We start from the raw sequence: 24,999 nt of genomic DNA on the forward strand, positions 1-24,999 counted from the left end.
GTTACTTTTACAAGGAATTTCTCCAACAAATCCTTATAATAATTTTAGCACCAGTAAAAGTTACGTGAAAGTCAACAGCACAAGACACAACCAGTCGCTGAACATGGAAAGGTTGGACAAGTGTTGGATCTTGTAATTTGCCCTCAGAAAACATGGAGGACTACAGTTTGACCCAAGTCAGCCATGTACCAGTTTTACTTTAAGTATGACACAATGGAACATGATTTTTAAGGTAATAATTATAAAAAGATGGAGCACTTACTCATGGAAGGTTGACTACTTGTTTCATGTTCCAACTCATCCTCCTCAATGCAAGTGTTGGGGTCAAATGGCCGGCCACTGGCCAGTATGGAGTTCACTCCCGACAGCAGAGGCTGATTTGTGTACATGTGCAGGTTGAGAGGACCTAACAGTGAGGATGAGGATGGGCCACTGGCTGAAGGACTATTGGTTTTGGAAACGGCCTGGGTCCTCCTGAATGGATTGGTGTGATCAAATAACGATACTGCAATCGAAGCCCTGGTTCTTGCTCCTGTAAGAATGTGAAACTTTCAATATTCTAGAGATTTTATTTCAACTCTGCAAAACAGACTACTAAATCTCTCTACATTTCAGGGAGCAAAAGAATGAATAAAAATGCATCTTTATACATTTACACTTATAAAACTGCACACGGAGTATATAAAAATGTGCTCATCGGGCATGGATTATTGAGATATTCATAGTCACTCTGCGTTTTGGTTGCATTGATTGCAAATCATCCCCATGAATTATAACATTTATCTGAGCTAAATGTCAAAGTTATATTATTCATCTTTTCAAAGCATAAGAAGCGCCATCATGGTAATGTGTTTGATTCTGACCTGAATAGGTAACACTCTGACCAGTTGGGACACTGCTCTGTGAATCTATACCTCTGACTTAATTTCATTTGCTTGCAATAAGCAAATGTGTGTTGCAGTTTAACTGGAATCCTTGAAAGGTTACTTCTCCTAAGAATATTTACCGACATTCATGTGAGACGTGCATTATTTCAGTCAAAGCACATAAATATGTAGGACTCTCTAGTGTTTACTTTCATTTATATACAAAATCAGAATAGTCTGAGAAGTAAAAGATTTTACACTCTACACATATTCATCTACAATGAAATAAATTCACAGCAAATTGAATTATTTTATTTTAGAAAGGTCCTGAAGGTCTAATAATGGTACTATTTGTCCACTGCTGTACTGATTGTGTAGTCACGTCAAAAGCCTTCACAAAGCTTACCTCTTCCTTTCATAATGTAGTCAATGGCACGGTCATTGATAGCAGCCTCACTTGGTTTGATGTCCAGGAACGGCTTGTTACCAACTCCCATAGATACCATTTCCTGCATTCGTACCTCTGAAAGGGAGATATTCCTCATTGTCAGGCAAACTGGTGCAACACACGCATAAACCTTATACAAAGAATACAGCACTTGAAATAATTAGTGATGTTTATTCATCTATCAAACAATTATTTGTGTTCATGGTTATCAATGATAACTTTTGTTTAAAACCTGATCGCTGATCTCTTCTATGTTTACTGTGTTTAAAACGTACAAAAATAAAGCCATACTCCATTTTGTAAACAGTACAAAAAGGAATATTTCTTGAAATCACATTAATTATGATGTTCAAATTAGTTTCAAAACTGTCTATTTAAGCAAAACAACATTATATTTTGTAACTGAAGCATCAACTCAAAATAATGAACCTACTCAAATATATTTACCTTTATTTCTGGTAGCTTGTTGCCACAGAATCTTTGCAATGTCATTTGCCCAGGCGTGTTTAACCTCCTGCGAACTTGCCTGCAGGATATATGTATCGTTGGATTTCCGCCGACGAAACCAGATTTCAAAACGTAACCCACTCTCTCCAGATGTTTCTGTTAGACCGATGTCTGCCGTCTACAAAATAGGAAGAATCTATCACATCACTCCTCTGAACCTATGTAATCAGGTTTAATAAAGCACGGGTTTAAGTAAGGGAAAAACTTCAAAAAGATCTTCATTAGCTCATTGCCTGAGATGCCAGATGATTCTTCACACTGCTTCTCACCTGCCTTTATTTCTCCCAACCAAAATGTGCATCTTAATTTTCTATTATATTAAGGTAGATAAAACCTCATTACAAGTACAGTCATCACTGTGAGGCGTATTGTTTCTACATTCTGCACAGCTACAACTAAATTGCCAGAAGTATCAGGACACACTTGCTACTAACCCATGAAGTACCAGGGTGGTGGAAACAGATTCAATAACAACTTTCAAAAGGGAATTAGATAGGTACTTGAAAAGGAAACATTTGCAAGGATAATGGGGAAAGAGCGCCGAGTGAGACTGATTGGGTAGGTCTTCCAAACAGCGGGCACAATGGGCTGAATGGCCTCCTCCTTTGATATTCCTTGATTCTATGAACTACGAGATTAATTTACAGTGAGATTATTCAACATTTTCACAGCCTTACTTTGAAGGAATGTTTATAGATATAGACATCAAACCCCCCATCGATTCGCTTGGGCTTGCTGAAGAGAACCAGATCTTCAAACAGAAAGACGTGTCGCTGATATTTCTTGCGTCCACACCAGATGATAAACTCGTCTTGGCGAACCAATTGCCCCTGTTCTTTTAAGTTCACCTGTTTGAATAGAATTTAAATGACTTCATTTTATTAACATGCTGTGTCATTAAATACATCTTTCATTTCTAAATATTTAATTTAAAAACAATACTCCATTTACAACTTGTTCCTCACTCCATTTCACAATTAATTGCTGAGCATTCAGCCCTCGCCTTCTGGAACACCTAAATTCCTGACACTATATTTCTCCCTCTTGAAAACTCTTCTGACCATGCTACTGATTGATATCCCTAAACTTCCCCTGCTTTTCATCCCTCCTCAGAGATCCCCGTAGTCTTTGTGAAAAANTGTTTTGAAATATTCATCTTGCAAGAAATATGCTACATAAGTGTAAGTTGTTTTCAATTTGGGTTTAACACAATTCGGTTTTCCTCATAACATTTTTGTGTTGCTTGACAGGCAGCACAACAACAACAACTTGGGCATATAGCACAAATTAACACAAACATTGAATGCACATCAATAATTGCTTTGGAAAAGAGGGAAAGCCAATATTTGTAGACACATTAAAAAGGCCCCTTTTCAGTCAACAATCAATCATATCAAAACATCCTCTACATTTATTGGGATAATAAATCACAGAACCATATAATTGACTCACTGTAAGCTTTCAATTCTATTTCAGTATCTGAGGAATATTGCAAACATTTGAACATTTTATACATGTAGGAGAAAATGTTTTCATACTCCAAATGTCAATCACTCCACATTGTATTGTTTAGGAGTTAGTGATTTTTAACAAATGCAGATTATCCGGATTACAGAGATTCATTTATATTGTTTATTTTTTATGGAATAAAGTGTCATTCTCCAGAAGGAAGATTTGATCTTATTAAAGGTTTTTCAACAACAACTTGCATTCCATATTGTCTTCTCATAGGATAATGTCTCGGAGCGCTTCACCTACAAAGTACACAGTCACTACACTTCATAGTAAATCCTGTGAAGCACTTTGAGATGTTCTCCACTAAACTACTCATTTATCAGACCACCTGAAGCAAACAAAAAGCTTACATCACAATCCCTGATAGCATCCATTGCCAAAAGATCATTGCCATGTTGCAGCTGAAATTTAACCATTTCTTCTGCTGCTCTGAGGTAGTTCAGCTCCTGTTCCTGGGCTTCACTGCACTCCTTGATCAAATCCTTTAGCAATAGAGCATATTTACTCATCCGTTGGATGGGTTTCAGAAGGTAGGAAGCTAGATTCATCTTATCACCCAGTTGTAGTTGCTTGAACTAAAGAATAAAATGAGAGAAAGTAGTGAGAAGCAATAAAGACACCAAACACCATTTTAAGAGAACTAAAGTATATAAAAAAACTTATATTAAATATAAAAACATTTGGCCCAGAAAAACTAGTAAACCAAGACAAACACTAGATTGAATACAATCTCAGCTCATATGAACTGTCCTCTAAAATTAAAAATGATCAGTACCTCCACAAGCTGCATCAATGCACTGATAAGTTGCAAAATATAAACAGAATTGTTTTACAAAACATTTTCTTGGTGTGATTTTATTAAACAAATGCCTGTGAAGGTTCAGAGAAGAGTAAAAACAGATGAAAGGTCAGAGGGCTAAAGTTATTTTCAGGATAAAAAAGGATGGCCGTGATCTAAGTTATCTGAAATGTTGGCAGACTGTGAATGTGAGAGTGGAATTAGGAGCATAGATAAAAATCCTCAAGCAATGAATTAGCTGGATTAGAGAATTATTTGTGCGATAAAGTTATGCACATTTGGAACAGACTTCATCTTAGTCCAGTCAATAAGTCAATGGGAGCAGCAATCAATGCAGAATGAAATGAACACATTCCATGGAACAAAACAACTGCTGTGCTTCCAGAGCCAGGACAAGGCTAATGTGGAGAAGGAAGGGAGCCAGGATTGCATAACGTTAATAGATGAATTATTTGGTGCTTTTGCTCATTTGGGGTTCCAGGAATATCTATACAATATTTTCCTCAGGAACTGGAGAGAAGTACATTTTAGGGTAAGTTTTGATTGGAAGAAGCAGCCCTAACGACCTTCCATTCCATCCTTTCTTAAATTCTTATGTTATAGGAATGGATATCCAATGCTTACCTTGAAGAAAGTGTTGCCGTGGCTGGCCAGTAGGGCATCTGATTTAGGCTTGTTCTTACTATACAATGCATACATGCCAAACTGGTCTTGCTGAAAAGATAACGCAATATAATATTATAGCATGCGCCATTTTATTTATACGTGATGCTTTTTTTAACAACAACAAATTGTATTTATATAGCGCCTTTCAGTTGGGATGATGTCCCAAGGCACTGGACAATCAAGGGTTTACACTCGAGTTGAGGGTTGGAATCAAAAAGCATGTAGAGCAAGTGGGGTAGGAGGATGACCTAAAAAAAAGTACGAGTTTGAAGTAACAATTCCCTACTCAACAACACTTTCATAAAGAAAAATTAAGTGGGAAAGATATTAACTATATTTTACTAACTATTGATTAGATTTGTATTCATTTATGTCACTCTGACCTTTCAGCACTACAGTGCTTGGAGTGATTAATTCATGGTCATGTTTCAGTGGGAAGTACAGAAAACAAATATCTGAATCCTAAATGGTAACTTTCAAACGTGTACAAATAATAAAGATCACTAACCATGTAATGTCCTTTTTATGCTTTGAATAAGGACATCCTCCACACAATGCTGGGTTACAATAACTCGAGGGACTAAAAAACATGGGAAAAAGGTCACAAGGACCATATTGCTTTAAGAGCTTGTGATACCATGACTTTGGGCTGCCTGCTTCCTTGCACCTCAAATGGAGATCCTTTCCATGACTGAGTCAGTTTGTTTTTAACTAAATGTTACAGGAAAAGATTGTCAGGTTCTGCATTTGCCCAAGATAATCGAATAGCAGGATAGGTGCAGAGCATGTGGACAATGCCCTCGTTCAACAATAAAAAAAGATCCTACAACCCTGCTTCATCCAAATCGATCTTGTGAAATGGCTAAATGGGTTTCGCAAGACACAAGGATACAAATGCTTCCCTGATGGACTTTTCCTGCGCTTATGAATCCGTAATTCTAATGCCCATTCCTAGGTTAAGAGGATGGGTAGATAATCTGCACGTTTGTGTTTGCTATGAAAACAATTTATCCTCTCATTTTCTCTCCCTGTTCGGAGTTAAGTGTATTGGCTCCCCATGACAACACAGCTCAATTATTCCAACATACAGTAGAATCCACTATTTATAACAAAGGTGGATTTCACACAGACAGGACTCATTTGGAATTACTACACTGAAAAACAGCAGCATAATAACCAATTAAAGAACAACATTGGTTCATGCAAATTGTATATGGAGGCTACAAAATGAAAACCAACAGCGAGTTTGGTAATCCAGTGTTTCGCTTCGCTGTGCATTCTTTGAAAGTATTAGTCAGATGACATTCCTAGACTGTAAATCCCGGTTAACTGGAGCAACTCCAGTACAAGTTTCTCTATTGTAACTTGCTTCAGTGGAGCCTAGATGAGTTTGATAAATTGAATGCAAGGCATTAGCACACTCTGAAAACTTGGCATGCTGCTATTACAGCATACATGCTTGCTAGCAGAAAGGGACCTGTAAAAATTCTAGCATGTTTTAACACTACAGTAGTTTAGCCCAGGCATATCAGAGGTTTAGTCGACCTGTCATTTTGAGTTATGCTGTAGATTACTGCTACAACATGTTTGTTTACAGCCAGAAACTCTCTTCATAGGCAGTCCTCTTATAATTAACCTAATTAATCTTAAATTCTGAGGTACACAGGAAAAAAAAGAAACAGATCATAATTCAGCTATGTTGATTTGTGGACAATGAATTTCTCCAAGTGTAGATGTTGAATCTGCATTGTGGAATATGAGTCAGAATGACTCTGTGGAGCTGACAAAGGCCAGGCAGGGGTTGGACCTGGGAAAATCTAATGAGCTCCTTCCGTCCCCTGCAGACAGCCAGACAGCTGTGCCTGTCGAATGCTCGGCACAGTGTGCCAAGTACCCCAAGTGAAACAAGAATACAAAACAGAGCTGAGTTGCAGTGCGTGTGATTCAGTGTATATTGGTTGCTACCAGTTCTGTGAAGAGTATGTATGACTGCCTAGAAACTCCCCAAATTGCAGCATTAGTCATATTAATCTACAACTCTGACAGAACGTTATAAAACTTAAGACATAAATAGTTGTACTTTTTGACATGACGATGAAAGTATGAGTTTGCAGTAGGCAAACAAAATCTCTATAATTCGGACATTAGGTAAACATTTACGACCAAAATATTATGGAGCCTATGTTAGAGGGAGTCACTTGGCCAGGGTCAAGTGCTCTCTGCTGGACAAGTTGATTGCTTTTCTCTGTACCTCTCAACATGAGCTCTCAAGAGTTGAAAGTTATCATCTATTGGTCATATGGGACTCCACTAGGTTATTATAATTAACCCTTTGCCAAGCACAAGCTTGTAGGTTAAGTGCATTTGGGAAACACAAAGTTATTAATCGTTTATCTCTTCAGTCTGTACTTTGTGACGTCCTCCCGACGTGAAAGGCACTATACAAATGTAATCTTGTTGTTGTTGCTGTTGTTGGTGGTCCTATGTCCCTCATTTAATTCACCAACCTGGTTTTCAACTATGCTACCATAGAATCCAAACAAGTCTACATGTCAAATAGAACTGCGCTCAACAGCTCCATTGTCAACTGCCAAAAGTTGAGGAAGGTAAGCCAAAATGCTTCTCAACTCTGTCTGCTTCATCAAAATCTCCTAAAAAGCATCATACATCATAGCAGTTTTCTACTAAATCTGGTTCTTGATTTCAACAGTTTAAAATAAATGTTTTCTTACATGTCTCAGAAAGCAGTGGCTGACACGAAGTGGATGATTAACACAGCTTTCCAGCTCTTTCAGGAAATACTGGCTGTGGAAGTTGTACAGTTTCTCTAGGTTTCCAAAAATAACACTGCGCTTCCCTCGCAGATCCTGAGGAAGGTCGAAACGTTCCATCTCTGGGAAGTAGTTGTCGATGATGTACCTGAGAGATTTCACATATTCACGTTCTGTTGTAACCATCTCATCAATAATGTGCCTCAGTTTGCTGCAATGAAAACATATTTCAGTGTTTTAAAACAGATTTCTCAAAATATAGGCATAAAAGTATTTTTAAAAATATTATACAGTACTAATAGCATAGCGAAATATACTAACAAATAAGGTTTTTTTAGTTTTTACCACTGAATTCTTGAGAACATTCTGAACATATGAAATAGATAATATTTTAATGGCCTCCATATGATTAAAATCTTGACACCATTTTAGATTCTCTAACATGGAAGAGCAAATTCTCTTCCAATACAGAGCAAATTCTACTTGGCAAAGATGTAATATAAATGTGTTATTTTACTACAATATACAGTACTTTAACAAAACACTCTTTCAATTCATTTAGATGATTTAATATATTATTTTAGAACAATATTAAACCTTCCTTGGTTGTGATATATTATTTTACATGTCCTAATTTTTGTATGTTTTGTATATTTGGTAAGGCTGTTGAATATTTTAGGATATTAGACTCCTATTACTGTATCAACTTGTCACCAGGGATTTAAAGCACATCCAAAAAGCTAATTAATAGTCCTCCAGAGTGCTTGAACATCTGCTTCATTTACTGAACTGCGTATGATACTGTTTGATATAATGTCTCCAAATAAGTTGTGATTCTCATTTCATACATTTATTTAGTAATAAATCCTTTTCTCCATTCAGCCTGAGTTTTCATTAAAAAACTCTATGAGAACTAATAGTATCTTTTTGTTACCGAGACAATAAAGCCGAAGTGCCCTTCAGTGTCCGAAGCTGCCAGTTGCATGAAGTAACTGTTTACACTGTGGAGGAAACTTAACAGAAATGGGTGCAACAGTCAAATGTTTGTGATGCACAACTTTCCCTGATTACTGGACAAGGATCCTACAGGCCAGCAACACAAACATAAACAAACATAAACCTAATTGGTTACCCCACCTGCACCCATAATGGCAACACGGCCAGAGGCAGTATGAAATACCATTTATCTTGTTGTCTCAAGGTGTTGCGAACCGAACCACCTCTTGAAAAGGTACTTTGTGCTTTTGAAAGCAACGGTGCCACTTCATTTATGTTGTTGGTCTGCAATCACTATATCATTATACTGCACTTTAGAAACTAGAATGCTGTAAAATAATATGGTACATGTGCTGAAAAAATATTATTGCCAAAGTTCATAACATTGAGCACAATAACAATTCTCAGGCCAGTACAACTGGATATTCTGCAAGTAACCAAAAAATACTGTTGCCTCCATTTCTGACTACAGTGGATATGCACCCACACTACAAAATAGTTCATATCTGTGACTTCAGCAGAAGCTGTACAACTTTAATACAGTAAATGTCCTGTCTGAGTTGGCTTTGGACTGCTACTCTGCCTTTCTTGTCGCACAGCTTTCTTTAAGCACCACAATAAGAGTAATTAAGTTCAGTCATAAGTTAGCCTGGGAAGAGGATGACATCACATTGCTGCCATTTACTGGCGCCAGGCTTAAAAAATGGTAGTGAATAAGCACCAAAAGATTTCCTGCTGAGAACAATTCAATTAGGTTTTATTTTCCCAAATCATATGCCTCGAATCATGCTCAAAGCCCTCCCACAGGTTCTGTGCTCAGACTCTTCATCATTCACTACTCTGTTTTTACAATGAATCTGACAGGGAGGCATTGACTGGGCTCCTAAACATTCACTTACCACTGGAAAGTTAGCCAGTGAGTTTGTGAGTTTTTATACCAAGGGAAAAAATAAATCAAACAACAAAGTTTGGGAATTTGTTTAGTGTGTTCTTTGCCTGTTCCTTTTATGAAATACATACTATTATTTTATTGGTTGGTTACAAATACATACTTGCATGGAGTTAAGTTATTGCATCTGAAAGTTAATCAAAAGCAATAAGATGCTTATACAATAAGCAGTAAAATGCAGGCTCCCAAAATTAATTTGTGCATTGCTCTTGCACATGATAATAAAAGATCTAGTTTCTGACTTGATTTTCTCTTTCACTAATTTCCTGTATAAATTTGTGCATAGTTGACCCTCCTTCAGAGAGTCAGAATTACTGAAATGAACAACACTCTTTTCAGATAGAATCATGCAAAGAATATTTAAAAATTGCAAAACTATCAGAGATTTTCGTCTCAACAGCTCAAAATCTGAAAGTACTCATAATAGTAATAAAGTAAATCTTTGATATAATGGTGTTAATATCAAATGTCTCAGTATACATCACAGGCAACTGCTGTCCAGTGTAGTGACTGTACTTCTTGGCAAATCTGGCAGTCAATGTGTGTACAGCAAGTTCCCCCAAAGAGGCATGATGCGAAAGACAAATCTGCCTGGAAGATTGTTGGTCAGGACACATTCCAAAATTAAAATAAAATCTGAAATAGCCAACTATTACACAACTGAACATTACATTCTGAATCAAATTAATACCCACCTGCCCTTTGCTTTGGACTCTGATGATGGAATATAACTTCTGTGACCATCTGTCTGGTTTCCAGTCCAACTAAACAATGCGTGCTGCCTGGATGTACAAGTTCTTTCATTAAGTTCAGTGCTGCTCACTTCTAGTCCCTTGATGAACACACCGGTGTTTCCACGCCTTGCAGGTTCACTGAAAGTTCTTTGACATGAAGTGTACTTGAAGGTATCATTGGGGGAAAGATCAAAGCTCTGAGCCTTCCTTAATACCCTTTTTAAATATTGATTCTGAGAACCTGGCGCAGAGTAACACCGAGATTGTGTATGAAGAGGGTTAGCTGCACCATCGTAGTTGGATTCTTCGTTACATATATTGTGCATCTGTCCGTGAGCATCTGGGGTTGATGTACGAACAGAAGCACAGGCTCGCCCTGCTATCATCTGATCGTAGCCTTGAAAACTGGGGGTAGAGCTTCTGCTATGAATAGCTTCAGGTACAAAATCATCCTCATTGTTCATGATTCCATAACAAGCTGAAGGATGTGGTGAGTGTTTGTCTTTCTGCCACGCACCACAATGCGACAACCTGCTGCTGAGAGAATACATACTGCTGTTTAAGCTTGCATTACTCCTTTCACACTGTAACCTTTGTTCAGTACCATCTGAATGTCTCCTTTGGACATTCTCGCTCTTTGTGTTATCTGAGTCAGAGAGGCTACGGTCTGATGGTAGAGACTTTCTTGTCCTCAGTGCAGCCTCTAGCTTCTTCTCAAAGATTAGCTTGGTCTCTTGACATTTGGACCAAGCAAACTTCCACTGCTTCAACCCCTTCTCACTCTTTAAATCACATGCCAATTCCTTCATTTCCTGAAACTTTGCCTCTGGAATCTCTGGATGTTGATGATGATGATTTTCCAGATATCTCACAACTGGTCCACAGCGCTCCGGAGAATTGCAGTCTTCCATGCTGATACAGGCAAGGTGTCTCATCCCTTCTAGGGCCCACTCATAAGCCTGGAATAAAGACAAGTCAAATTAGCAACCAAATAGTTAAAAAGAGATTTCTGACACGTATGATGAATAAGCCATTGGTAACTGAAAATGAATGTGTAAAAGAGGAAACAGTTTGACTACAAAACACATCTTAGTACAAACATATTTTATTTGCACTGAAAGGTGCTTATTATAAGCGAAACAAATTACTCACTACATACAGTTAGTGATGAACATAAGTAAATATATTTTCTATTGCTGTGAACTGTGGTAACATTGACTTTCTATTTTTAAACCAATTGTTTAATTGACAATTATCATGGTTTACAATGTCTAAACATTTGTTGTGCAATTGTATTAGAGATCAAAGAACAAGATATTGAATCAGTTGTACTCGGGTGCCCTCTGCAAGGGTTACGACCTAACATTTAAGCCAAGTTGAAGCAAAGATGTTTTCTTTACAGCTGTTAATAGTCATTTTTAGCAGTTTTTTCTTCTCTCTTTTCAACTACTTTACATATCCTGCAATTATCCAGCCTGCATGTAAAGTAAAGAGAAATTCATTTAGATTTACCCAACGTGCTACCAACAGCAAACAGATTTGTTTTTTCAGGCCAAGGTGACAATGCTTTCCTTTTCTCTAGCAAACAATTCTCAGGATCTCTGTTCCCTGGGACTCAAACATGACCTCCTCTAAAGGGCAGATGTGAAACAACTGTCACATACCAACTATTTGACACGAGCTGCACTGAGTTACTGAACTCAATAGGCTATAAGCGAAATGCCATTCATCATGGTAAGATCGAAGAGTATAATAGTTCAGGATAAATATGCTTAACAAAAGGTCTTTCCGTCAAATACAACAGTGATGGAAGAGATGTGGAAATGTATCTGCACATGTTAATACTGAAATATAGCCTACAGCTTATTAAAAAAAACTGGATACATTTCTAGCAATGCTGAAAGAATATCACTCCGTTACCCTACAGAGAGTTACACAGAATCATGAGGCACAAAAACAGGTCACTCCAACCCCTTACTCCATACAACTTACTCCGTACAAGCACCCCCCCTCCTATTCCCTCACCTATAATTCTCTATTCACTATTTCCAATTACTTTATGAAACACATTTTTAATTAAAAAGAAAAGAACAAAACAGTATCTGTGTTCATCCCATTTTGCTTCTTAAAAATATAAAGTTTAATTCAAATGTAATTCAAATTAATTCAACATGGACTCCATTGCTGCAATCTCTGATTGTGTGAACTTTTTTCTGCACCTGCTCTCACTTTTCTCTCGCATAAATAAATTCTATTTTAAACCTTGCACCCAACTCTTCTTTGTTCCAACTCTTACTGTGCACTTGGGAAGCAAATAGAATTTAAAAAGACATTTTGAGGAGCTGAAAAATGCCCTTACTCTCCAGTCAAAAGCCCAGACCCAGTAGTTGGTACGGTCACATCAAAGATCCTAACAGCTTAGTAGCTGCCAAGTGAAAACATATCCAAACTGGTAACGGAGCGCACTCCTCATGACAACAGTGTTGAAATGAAGAGCTTTGCACATCTGGGATTGTAGCCACAAACCCATGTCCCAGCAATTAGTGGTACAGCCACCACTTGTTGGCCTTCCAACAATGCGCTGATTCTCAACATTTTAAATATGTTATTTACAGCAGAATAAAACACTGATTGGTAGCTAGTGCAAATGATATCTTCTCCACTCTTTATGCACATTAAGGACTCTTGTGCTTACTGCTTTTTCTTTTGTACTTTCGAAAGTTATAAAAGAGTTTTCTTAACTCATTGTACATCATCTACTCCAACGTATTCTTTCCTAGACACCACACGATTGTGGAACTCATTACCTTCCTTAACCTTCCCATTGTTCTTCAATACTGCCTTTAAAATCTTGGCTAACCGCTTTGTTTCAATTTGTTCATGTTTCTCTTCTAGTCTTTTGAACCTGTAGGTATTGGCCTTCCCCTAGGATTCTTATATCAAGACTCTTCAAGTTTCTTTGTTTTAAGTTTTTACAGAATATTCATAGGTAAATATTACTTAAAAACTTTTTAAAAAATTAATTCAAACAGCCCTGAATAAATACAGCACTAACGCTAACACTTAAGCAAATGCATCCCACTGTACAAGACCTCCACAACCTAATCATGAATTTCCTTACTTGTTGGTATGCCGGCCTCACTCTTGGAATGTCCTGTATATCCCATTATACGTTTTGCAAGGCTGGAGGAATCACAATTCTCAAGAATTCTACATCCACAAAAAATGTTTTTTCTTGCAAAAAGTGGCAAAGCCCATGCTGTTATCATGTATCTGCTGACATTTTAAAGTGATCATTGAAAGAATTTTAAGAGCAAGATTAAGACTTTCTTGCAAAAGCCTTCTGCAGAAGTGGTTAACGTAATGTGTTACGCATGAATGAGTAAAAAGAATAACTGAATAACATTATAATACTCAATCCACTATGACCTATATTTTAACGACTGTTAGGCCAAGAAAACATTAATTAGTGAAAACTTTGATCTAGCTCTCAGCTAGGACTAAAACCCAAACTTTGATGATAGGCTTTTAAATCAAAATGAAAGACAACATGTAATTGCATCTCTATAGCTGTCACAGATAGCAATATTTAGGGTCGGTGAAAATGTTTTTAAAAAAGTTTGTTGCTGGTTAAAACAGACAAACGTATCAGAATTACCACCATCACTGAAAATGAACATGAAGTTGGTCAGTGTTTGATAATCATTATTAATAGTTCACAATACAAGCAAATACACCTAAATAAATTAAACTAAACAGGTATCTTTTATTCTAGAGCAAATTTATATGTATCACAAGTTAGGGTAGCATATTCATTAGACAAAGGAAATCTGTGATATTAATTCTGTGTATAAAATTATGATGTGAAGACTGGAAAATGTAAATCAATATTTTAATCAAACAAAATGCTTGGGTAAACTGTAGTAAATTAGCTTGTAGCCCCAAAATAATAATGTTAAAGTAGAAGGATTTACAACTGCATGAAGCACATTTTGGAACATAAATGCTTCAAGTAAGCATTGAAAAACAGCATGCATTTTCATTTATGGATACTAACTTTAAATACAAGAAACACTGAAATATTTCATGCACTACTGAATACTGCTGTATAAACTTTCAACGATGAATGTAAAGTCAACTATTTGATTTTTCTACCATCAGTAACTCAAGTCACTGGCAATGGTGGCAATCATTACAATAAAAATGAGCATTGAAAAAAAAGACAAGATTTTTTTCAAGCTGTGACAGATGCAGGCCTTCCCCTCTAGGCATATGTTGTAGTTTTCTTTCATGAGTTGTAAAGAAATTGATTATACCCTAATAATCATATTAGAAATTCAAAAGGAATGAATGCCTGTGACTTCAGCAGATGTCCACAGGCAAATCCAATTCCGCTGCAATAGACAGAATTCAAAATGAACACGTTTTCAAAGTTAAAGAGCTGAATGTAATCAAAAAGCTGCCCAAATTAGAACCGTCACCACTTAAGGCTGATCAAGATCATTTATCATATTCTTACCAGTACATCCTACTAATCAACAATTTAAACAGATGTATTTAGCTTTATTTTTGTTGACTAACTGATTGATTCTTCACATATGAACTTGCCTTTCTTTGTCTAATTTTTGGTTAAAAACACGTTTTGCCAATCCATTCTGCTCAATGTCACGTATGTCAGATCATCGTTTAAGGTTGTTCACATTCGTTCAACAACTGGGTCTAACACAAATAAATACATTTCCAATGAAACTCCAACAGCAAAGCTTTCAGGAAAGTGAATATAATTCAAAACCTGCAAAATGATTCAGACTGATGGATCTTAAATATGCTCATCAATTTAAAAGGGAATGAATGCAGAGTTTACACCACTACACATCTCTCCAGATTCTATCTATACATTCAGAAGTTACAAGCCTCTCACAAAGACAAAGTCAATGGTTTCAAAAGCAAAATGTTTCAAAGAATACATGTATTTTTTGCACTGTAACCTGCCATCTACAGCTTTAGTTATCTTAGCTGTTGTATCATGTGCCATTACAGATCAATTCTTTATTCTTCATGAAATGGGATTTATAGTATTACAATTTTTTTATGATCTAATGACACATAAATCTTTAAACTGTTCCTAATACAACAGTTCAACATTGAATCATATTTCATAACAGATAATCACATGTGGTTGTTTCACCTGCACAATGAATCATTATTTGAGCAATGATATAATTAGTAAAGCTTAATTACTTATAAGGGTCAAAGGTACACTGACACAGCGTGAAAATATCTTACTTTTACAAATGATGCACAATTTACTAACACAACAGGAAACACTGCACCCCAGTCTTCATTATTTTCTATGAATTCTGAGTATATTTAGAATCAATTAGCACAAATCAGTTTGTAGGTACTGAATTTCATTAACTTCCATGAAAGATATCTATTGCAGTTTAGAGAATGTATTTAAACTCATATTCACTTTCTATTAAAGGCAAGCTTGTTCAGTTCATCTATAATTCAGCGCCTTGGGACGTCCTCCTGACGTGAAAGGCGCTATACAAATGTCATTTGTTGTTGTTATAATGCAATTTTCTATTTTTTATAACCTCAAGTCATTAGTACTGGCACCTTAGTCAAAAGGACACCCACATGAGAAGACAGCATTGGTTTTCTATTCATAAAATATTTAAATACCAATTCTCTTGGATATAAATGCAATCCAATGAACCTGATAGAAAACAGAAACAAATACAATAATAATTGAAATGTAATCTCTAAAAAACAGATGAAATGATAGACTTTAAGATAACTGTTAATTACAACATACGTATTCATTTAATTTTCAGCTGCAGAAGAATTAAATCAACACTGTATCAAAATGATCTAAAAAANTCAAGTTTGCAATTTATAAATGAAAGGATGCTGGGGATATAGCATGTCGGTGCATTACAGGCTATGCCTCAGAATGGTACAACCTTAATTCTCCTCTGAAATAGTCTATGCAGCATGTTTCTGATGTCTGCAGATTCACATGCATGTGAAAGAACCCCAATCACTTTTTCACAGCTTCAAGAACCTAATCAACAGCATAAGCAAAAACCTGAGAAATGATCGCCGCCACAGGGGATTAGAAATCTAACAAAGTAGAAAAACTTGCAAATAAGGGAACATATCCTGAGGTGCAATCATTTAAAAGTACATGAATTGCTGACTCTGTGAGCAACAATCCGTGGATTATATTATTATTATCCGTTTAATCAGTATTACAGTGATAGCAAACATAGTAGGGATACATGAGAAACCTTCCCCTCCTCCAAACAACACACACAAAAAATCTTAAGTTCTATGTATCATCATTGATTTATACAAGTTTTGGGTAGGCTTAAAATAATGATGAATTGTTCAGCTACACAGACAATCTATACTAAGGCTATGATGAAATGGCAGACAGAGACATATACTGAGTGTTTTGAACAGCCTAGTGACACAGCAGTGCTCTACGTCCATGGTTCATATGTCCAGTATGATTCGTGACATTTTAATAATGGATTTAGGTATGGCAAAGAAAACAAAGGGTGATTTTTTTCTCTATAACTCCAACTTGATCCTAGGCCCACATCAAAATAAAAATGTGCCTCTAAAATCTTTGAATTCTTTTCTAACAAAGCTTTCAGCTCCTAGACTATATACATATATAACATTGCTAAATCGGCCTAGCCTGACCCTGATCCAGGGCACATCTATGGGGAGTGTAAATACTGAGTACTTAACAGGATCAGACAGACACACCTTGGGTTCAATCACTGAGTATTTTATGGACGCATATGGTTTTGAGAATGACAATTCCACTTGGTTTGTCTTCACAAATCACAACAATGCTGAAAAATGCAGTTTATTTCAGCTGAGCACACAGAATAATCACATAGACAATAGCCCTCAATGTCAGGAATTACTCAACCTTATGAAACCAGGAGAAATGACATATGTAGCAAGTTTCCAAAATGTACAGTAGCTGAAATTGAGAATATAAATATTGACCATACATAAACAAACAACTGAGTTTGTGTTTTTGAAACAACAACAATTGTCTATCTAAACCAACCACCACACATATTTGTAACTTCTAGCATTATGCTGTACTTCTAGTCCAGCTTTGGACTCCTGCTCTCTCATTTCTCAAATGACCAACTGCTGAGATGCTCAACTAGGCTAAGCAGGGGCCCCGCAGACGGCTATTCATTCACAGCACAATACACTGCAGTCTGAATCCAAGGTCTGTTTGAGGTTCTTAGCCCTGAAAAGCAACAGACAAACATAGTATCTACTCCCCATTCTTAACAAAGCGGCAATCTGGCACACAAAAAGGAGCTCATTGCCAAATGTGTTAAAAAAANCACAGGTTTTATCTTTCAGCTCAAGTTTCAAAATACGTGGGTGCATGTTGCAATTGACATGTCTATCTGATATATATTTATACACATACATAAACAGCCAACATTAATTACTGACCTAATGCTGATATTTTATATTTATGAACTATTTCCAACAAATTCAAAAATAGTTGTTGAAGTTTGTAAGTTTCACTTCAATTTTATCTCCCACAGAAGCAAAAAAATCAACTTGGAATAAATACAATACAGTAATTTAGCAAATCTAATTCTGATCCATTGAAATGTTTAATCATCTGTAAATTGTAGTATACTGAAAATAACACAAGATTTGGAATTGTTGATTTTGCTATACAAAGCACTGGTTGATTATAATATATTTGTTGTCTTAGTTCTAGGAAAGCATACATTTGTTCCTACCTGTATGGGTCTACAAACTGTGTCCAGATCTGGGCTCTGTGAGGCTGCTTTAGCTGTGTCGTATTCTATCATCCTAAGCTCAGAGACACTAAGCCTACACCTCCCTTCAAATGTGCTAACCTAGCTCCCTACCAACCCTTCGATATTCACAGGCAAATGCTAGACTGCATACCAGATGGGTGACCCTCAGTAACTAAATAAAAGGGAAAGGGGGAGGAGGTCTGTCTGTCAGTCTCTGAACTGCAAAATTATTGAACTGTGCAACAGGAACAAACAAAACATGGAACTGGATTTTTAAAGCATTATTCAGTCAATGCGCAGTAGTTTTAGTGAATTTCAACCATTAAGTTTAAAAGAAAAGCAATGTTCAGCACAAAGATCTCAATGGCCAAAGTTCAGCAGAGTTAATAAATATAATGTTAATCAATAGTAAAACAAATGCTGGTTAAGAAGATAACATTTTCCTTCTGGCAGATGTATATAATTGTTAACTATAGCTAATAGATGATATATGTCAGCAGATTTTGACAGCAACCTGGCTTGGCAACATCTGAAGAATAATAAACAGCACCAGCAAAACATTTTAGATCGAGCTTTGTGTAATCTATACACCTTGATGAAACACTTCACAACTGTAGAAAAAGCACCATTACTGTTAAACAAATAAAAACGTCATCCTAACTGCCAAAATTATGTCAGAATATTATATATGATTAAGCTGGCTTCTCTTGTCCTTAGTGTCATTTGAGCTATGTGCCTATGCCAGTGATGTACAACAGCTTAATTTAGAGAGAAGACAGATACAAGTACTGAAAAAATAACAACAGATGTGATTGACTTGTGCATTTGGGTTATCAAATACCACCTACTATTCCCAGGGCTTACAATTATGAAACTGTATTGATTAATCAATAGTCTTGGTCTAACATTAATAGTCACTTGGACAGGGTGACATAAATGTAGCATGGGGTGAGTTAGAGTAATGTGATCCTTGGCTTCAAACACACACATGCACCGGTTACTGGTATAAAGTCTTTCGCTCATATGAACTTAGCATTCAAAAGAATTTTTAAAGCTTTTAAGAAACATTTACATTGATAGTTAAAAGTTCTATAACGTTGCTATCAGTTTTAATTTTCATGCGTATTATATATTGATTGTAGCTTGAATTTTAAAACCTGTAGACTGCGGAAGACTAAGTTGATGGAAAGAATGAGAATGTGTATTAGGTCTTGATTTCAACACAATGAGTGTGCAGAGAAAGGAGAAAGGGCATGTGAGGTGGCATATATGGAGCTTTGGAAGAAGAAAGTTCAAAGGAACAATGACTAGAACAGTATCAATGTGCTCGAAAATGACAAAAAAATTGCAGAGAGAAAAAGATTATAGGTCAAAGGTGACGGAAGGATGACCTCTAAGACAGTAACTTTTAAATCTTGTTTGATTCATGTTATTTACTTAGAACACATTGATTTGCTTACCCTACAGGTCAATATATTATAATAATATAATAATCCTTGAATTTGATATCGCGCTTTTCACGTCTTCTCGACATCTCAAAGCGCTTCACAGAATAGACTGTAAAGTGAATTGACTGTATACTTGTGGGCGAATAGTGAACATTGTATATTCCGCCCACAAAATATACAGTCAATTCACTTTACAGTCTATTCTGTGAAGCGTTTTGAGACGTCTCCAAGATGTGATAAGGCAGGATATCAACTGCAAGAATTATTATTATAATATGACAGAATTCTAAAAAACCAATAACCTTGAGAGGTCTGGCGACAGGTAACAATACAGCTGAGTGTCTGAATTCTAACCAAAGTCTTTAAGTCCTCAATGAGCTAATTATACGAGATGAGTTGAAACACTTCAGTTGGCCACAGGCAAGGATTTTTCAATTAATGATTTCTGCGCCTTTTTTTTGCTTTAATTAAATCTCGATTTTTTTGTTGCTTTCTTCCAATTAAACAATGATTTTCTTCTGTGTTTCTTTTCAGTTAAACAATGTCTTTTGTCTGTATGTGGGTTTTTGGGGGGGGGGGGGGGGCGGAAGTTTTTTTTCTAAAATCTCTGATTAAGACTTCAACACACCAGTCACTCGCACACAAGGGGCAAATGATTTTTCTGTCAAATTTTGAGTAATTTAGCCAATGCTGCTGGATCGTTTTTAGTATAGAGACGTTCTCACAAAACAGAGAAAATAACAACCCCAAATTCTTGACTAAAATAAGTTACGTGAGGACAGTACAAAAGTAATTTCCTATTGTTCTATTCAAAGTGGCTGCTTGCCACATTTCAGCGAGATATCTTAGCAACAGATCACATGTTGAAATTAATTATTCTGTATCCTCGTACTGAAAAACAAAGCACAGCAGGTTTTTAAAATTGGAACTATATTACATTCTGAAGAGCATTCAGAAGTTTCTCCCACAAAATACAGTCAACCACTTTACAGTATATCTTGTGAAGCACGTGATAAGGTGCTAAATCAAATGCAAGGATTACTATTATAAATATAGTGAATACATTTTGAAATTGATGTTCAATTGTGATATATGGGTATAAATGTTTTTAATTGAAGTGCATGCAAAGAAGCTTGTTTTAGTGTAGACTTCTGGAACATGAGCTCAACATTTAAGCATGCTTCTGTTGTTTAGATAGCAGTGATGTTTACAAGTCAGACTTTGTTCAATCTACAGGAGCAAACTGTGAGCTTACAAGCAGTTATATTAGATAAAGAGGAAAGCCAGAGTCATAACTCCATCCCCCCTGTTCCTCCCCTTCAGTAAAGTTTGGTTTATTTATAAGAATAGATCAGGAACAGCTTATATTTTGCTGTCCTAAAAATTATACATTTTAAAACAATTAACATACAATCAATATTTTATCAATCAACCTCTATTGTAGAAGCATCATTCAATTGTTCCAAAGGTTTTAAAAAGCTTAAACACAAAAAAGGCACTTCAGGAAAATCACGTGTAGGATCGAAATTCAACCAATATTAAAAAAACGATAAATTGTAATCAAGGGCAAAAATTATCAAATCCACTATGTTAAAAACAAAGGGTTTTGAAGTATTACTACGCCCCCAAGGCCAATTCTGTAATACGAGGCTTAACAGTTTATAGCAATTTCAGCTACAAATCTGCAAGCAATACAAATAGCAATAGAATGGATTTTTAAAATGGGATCATTCTCACTTGCCTATTTTTTTCCAAGTTACAAATTCATCCACTCCCACTGTTGTACATGAGCAAAATGTATTTAATGACTTTGTAACAATAATCTTTGTATTTGATCTTGTACCTTATCGTGTAGTTGAAACATCAAAAAGCACTTCACAGTCCAAAATGATTTTACATCAGGGATGCTTTGGGTGCAATACAGAACTAATCGAAAAACTGGACCTGACTGAATTTTAGAAGGACTTATGTTCTGGATAAATATTGTATCTAAGTGATCCTTGATGAGCTTACTGTCTGTTTACACCATTGTTCTAGTTTATGTGTGAAAATAAACTATTGATAAAGCTGAATGAACTTTTATCTTGGATACAGGTGATGGTTTGGAGCGACATTATAATAGGATCAGCATAGCAGATTATTTCTGTGAGATGTGAATTATGGTGATACAGCCACTTTCAGCAACAAAATAAATATCCATATGAGGAATTTAAAGTCAATGAAAATTATTATTTTCATACATAACAGCCCTTTAGCCGATGACCGTTGGCATATACCAGGGGCATGCTTAAACAATTTACTTGATGAGATTACTCAAGTGTGGAGGCACTTTTCTTTCTATTGTGCAACAGACATTCAAGAGAGTTCTCAACACTACACACACACACATCATATTTTTGTAAAACTGTGGCAGGTTTAAATATCTCAAAAGAAGTGAAGGGAAAATTTGAAAGCAAGCCCACCCACCCCTACCTCAAATCACTTTCACATGCCTCCTAGTGATCCTCAAGAGAGCTATTGGCAAAAGACTGGGAGCAAGTGACCTGCTTGCCTTCTCGGGCTGGGACTGGCATGTGAACCAGGGAAATGCAAATAGGGGAAGAAAATAAAGCCAAAATGAAGCCAAAAAAGTGTCTGGTATCAAATAGAATGATTATAGACCATTGTTTCACCTAAAGCAAAACTACATTACAGTTCCTTCTAAACCGTGGGGAAAACCATTAATGGCATCAGCCATAACACTTAATTTGCAAATGAATTAACTAGACAAGTTTTTTTTGCATTACAACTGTCTTACTGCTTATCTAACAACCATAAGGCACATCTGGACAATTCAATAATCAATCTACAGTATGTGTTTAAGAAACATATTTAAAAGTGGAATCTTACACAGGTGATTATTTCTAGACTGCTGAAATAATACTTCAAATGCAGGTAATTGGAATGAAATAACAGAGAAGAAGGTAAAAAGTAGTGAGCTGGGGAACCAATGCATTACATCATGAAGTAATAAATAGGTTGCAGTTTTGAGGTCAAATTCCCCACAAAGTGAGTCCCAACCTCATTCCTGGTTTCCAGGGAAGGCACTGAGCAGAGGCAAGGCATTTCTGAAGTGGGAGAGAGGAAAATGGGCAGGCATGACACCCTGGGTGGCTCTTGTGTATGTCCCAGTGACAGGTCACACAATAGGTTAGGCAGAGGTCTGGGAGCAGAATGCCTGCCTGACCTCTCATCAGGAGAGCAGTGTGCGACAATGAGAAAACAAAGAAAGGCAGGAAGAAGAGACTAATAAAAGTGGAGGTCAGGACGACAACATTATAGTATTAATAGGTAAATACATCATACACCTGTACAGGATTTAAAGTGGATTCTTGATTTCCACAATCTAACTTAAGTTCAAAACTCTGTTTGTTGTTTCAACCTAATTTTGTTAATCTTATTCAAAAAATATTTTATATACTTTTTAAAATCGGTAAAAGTCAGAAACTGAATCAGAAAAACAAGCAAATGCTTTAGTGATTACTTACCTTATCAAAAAATGCATATAGCCTCACAGTCTTGTCGATCGTCTGCCTGCATTCTTCTACCTTTCTTGCAAATTCCCCAAACTGTCTTTTGTACCTCTGCAGTTTCACTTGAAACACGTGTAGTTCTGGTGACTGAAAACCACACCACTCTTCAAGTTTCTTCAAAAGCTCTCTGCCTTTTCCACAGTACTCCTAAAATGAAAAACAATTTATATTAAAAAAAGTGTGATAAAGCTAAATAATAGTAATAATAGAGGTATGCTGTATGTTTCAACTTTTTGGGGGGTCAGCTGGGTGTCTGACACACACAGAAACCCATTACCACACTTAAGAGTATCGAAATCAAACTGAGAATTCCATGAATCCCATCTATACATGGAAATTCCAGAGACCTTTACTGGAATGGATTACGCAATCTCTCCCTGGAGGGACACATCCTGCTTGTCTAATTCCGGAAAGTATTAGGTGCAGGTTGGCGAGAGCCAAGGTTTGGGGACCCCAGAGTGTGTGTTGGGGTACTGATGGAGCTAAACCAGCTAAAACCTTGCCATTGAGAGGACTGTCTGGCAAGCCTTCCTGCTACGGCCACCCTACCCATTAGATCTTTGGCTTGCAGGGTTGACGGGAGCTGACTGAGGTGATTCCCTGCCCCTAGTTACTGGTGTCCCCTTCAAGTCATCCAAGTAAGCCAGCCTGACTGTGCTGTCACCAGCAATGTCTTGTAGTACTGCGGATCTGCCTACCTCAGGAACTGGACTACCAAGACTGTCACAGAGGGTGGGCTTGATTCTGACATACTGTTGCCAAACATCACCATGAAGCTAGTTCAGCTGCAAGGAGACCCAGCTTACCTCCCCCTCCCAATGAGGATACTTACTAGCTGGTCATTTGACATCTGACAAATGTGAGTTTGAGCCCTCGCTAGGTGGATGGCAGATGCCAGGAGCTCCCTGCAAACTTCTTGGTGGGCAACACAGCTCAGCATGCAATGCATAAGAACATTGCCACCATCTTCCTATCCAGAACTCGGATACACATCCCTTCCCGTGTTTTAATTTTAGAGATATAAACTTTAAATAATGGCATGGTTGCAATGTTTTCCCTAGCATTATCCAGCAAGCAGCTGTATGAAGTTTCTCTAAAATTATAGGTTACTGTGGTGCCATCCTACATACAACTTGTTTAGGAAGTTATGGACATGAAATAAAGAAACTTTTAGGGAATTTTAAAAATAAATTGTGATATAAATGTTTAAAATGAGAAAATTACAGATGAATATAAATTTGCACTTTCTGGCAATATTTATTGTGGAATATAGAGCTCTTAGGATCAGGGTTAGTGGTAAATACATTGTATATAGCACCTTTCATGTTGGGAGGTCACCCCCAAAGCGCTTCCCACGATTTAATGTCAAGTGTCGTGACCGTGTGATTTGTGGGAGAACTTGGCAGCCAATTTGCACACAGCAATGTCTCACAAACAGCTAGGAAGTGACCAATGACAAATTTCAGTTATTGTTGGCCAGGACACCAGGGGAAAGAAACTACCTTCCCTTTTTGAATAGTGCCATGGAATTTTTAAACAAACAGACAAGACAGGGCCTTGGCTTAACGTCGGGAGACTGTGGATAATATGCACTTATAATTCCCATTACTAAGAAGTAAGAGAAATTTGTCATCATTCATTTTAATGTACTCTTTCTTCCTCAACAGGAATATCAGCACCAGTTTTATTTAAAGCTACGAGAGTGGATATCATGCAGACAGAACATTTTACTACTGCAACAACTCCACCAGATGGCTTATAAACAACCCTTCCATCTCATATGAAAATATTATACTTTTCATTCAACCAGACCATTTAATTTTTTTTATACGTTCACAGTAATTGCAGTTAATTTATAGTTATTTGAATTAATATGATATTCAAGCTGGACTGTCAAGATATTCT

General features: G+C 36.7%; 1 protein-coding gene across 1 annotated transcript in view; it reads right to left on the reverse strand.

The window, feature by feature from the left end:
- plekhg4 (pleckstrin homology domain containing, family G (with RhoGef domain) member 4) overlaps nucleotides 1-24,999 on the reverse strand; it is a gene marked incomplete at its 5' end in the record, with an annotated part of 65,091 nt that overhangs the window by 3,022 nt on the left and 37,070 nt on the right. Inside the window, 9 exons of the mRNA XM_007907568.2 lie at nucleotides 263-532; nucleotides 1,273-1,389; nucleotides 1,762-1,939; nucleotides 2,499-2,669; nucleotides 3,687-3,911; nucleotides 4,760-4,849; nucleotides 7,534-7,783; nucleotides 10,213-11,210; nucleotides 23,050-23,241. Of these exons, the coding sequence (XP_007905759.2) occupies nucleotides 263-532; nucleotides 1,273-1,389; nucleotides 1,762-1,939; nucleotides 2,499-2,669; nucleotides 3,687-3,911; nucleotides 4,760-4,849; nucleotides 7,534-7,783; nucleotides 10,213-11,210; nucleotides 23,050-23,241 (2,491 nt within the window). The remainder of the gene's footprint in view (nucleotides 1-262; nucleotides 533-1,272; nucleotides 1,390-1,761; nucleotides 1,940-2,498; nucleotides 2,670-3,686; nucleotides 3,912-4,759; nucleotides 4,850-7,533; nucleotides 7,784-10,212; nucleotides 11,211-23,049; nucleotides 23,242-24,999) is intronic.

The sequence above is a fragment of the Callorhinchus milii genome, unplaced genomic scaffold, assembly GCF_018977255.1.
Source record: "Callorhinchus milii isolate IMCB2004 unplaced genomic scaffold, IMCB_Cmil_1.0 Scaffold14, whole genome shotgun sequence".
NCBI lineage: Eukaryota > Metazoa > Chordata > Chondrichthyes > Chimaeriformes > Callorhinchidae > Callorhinchus > Callorhinchus milii.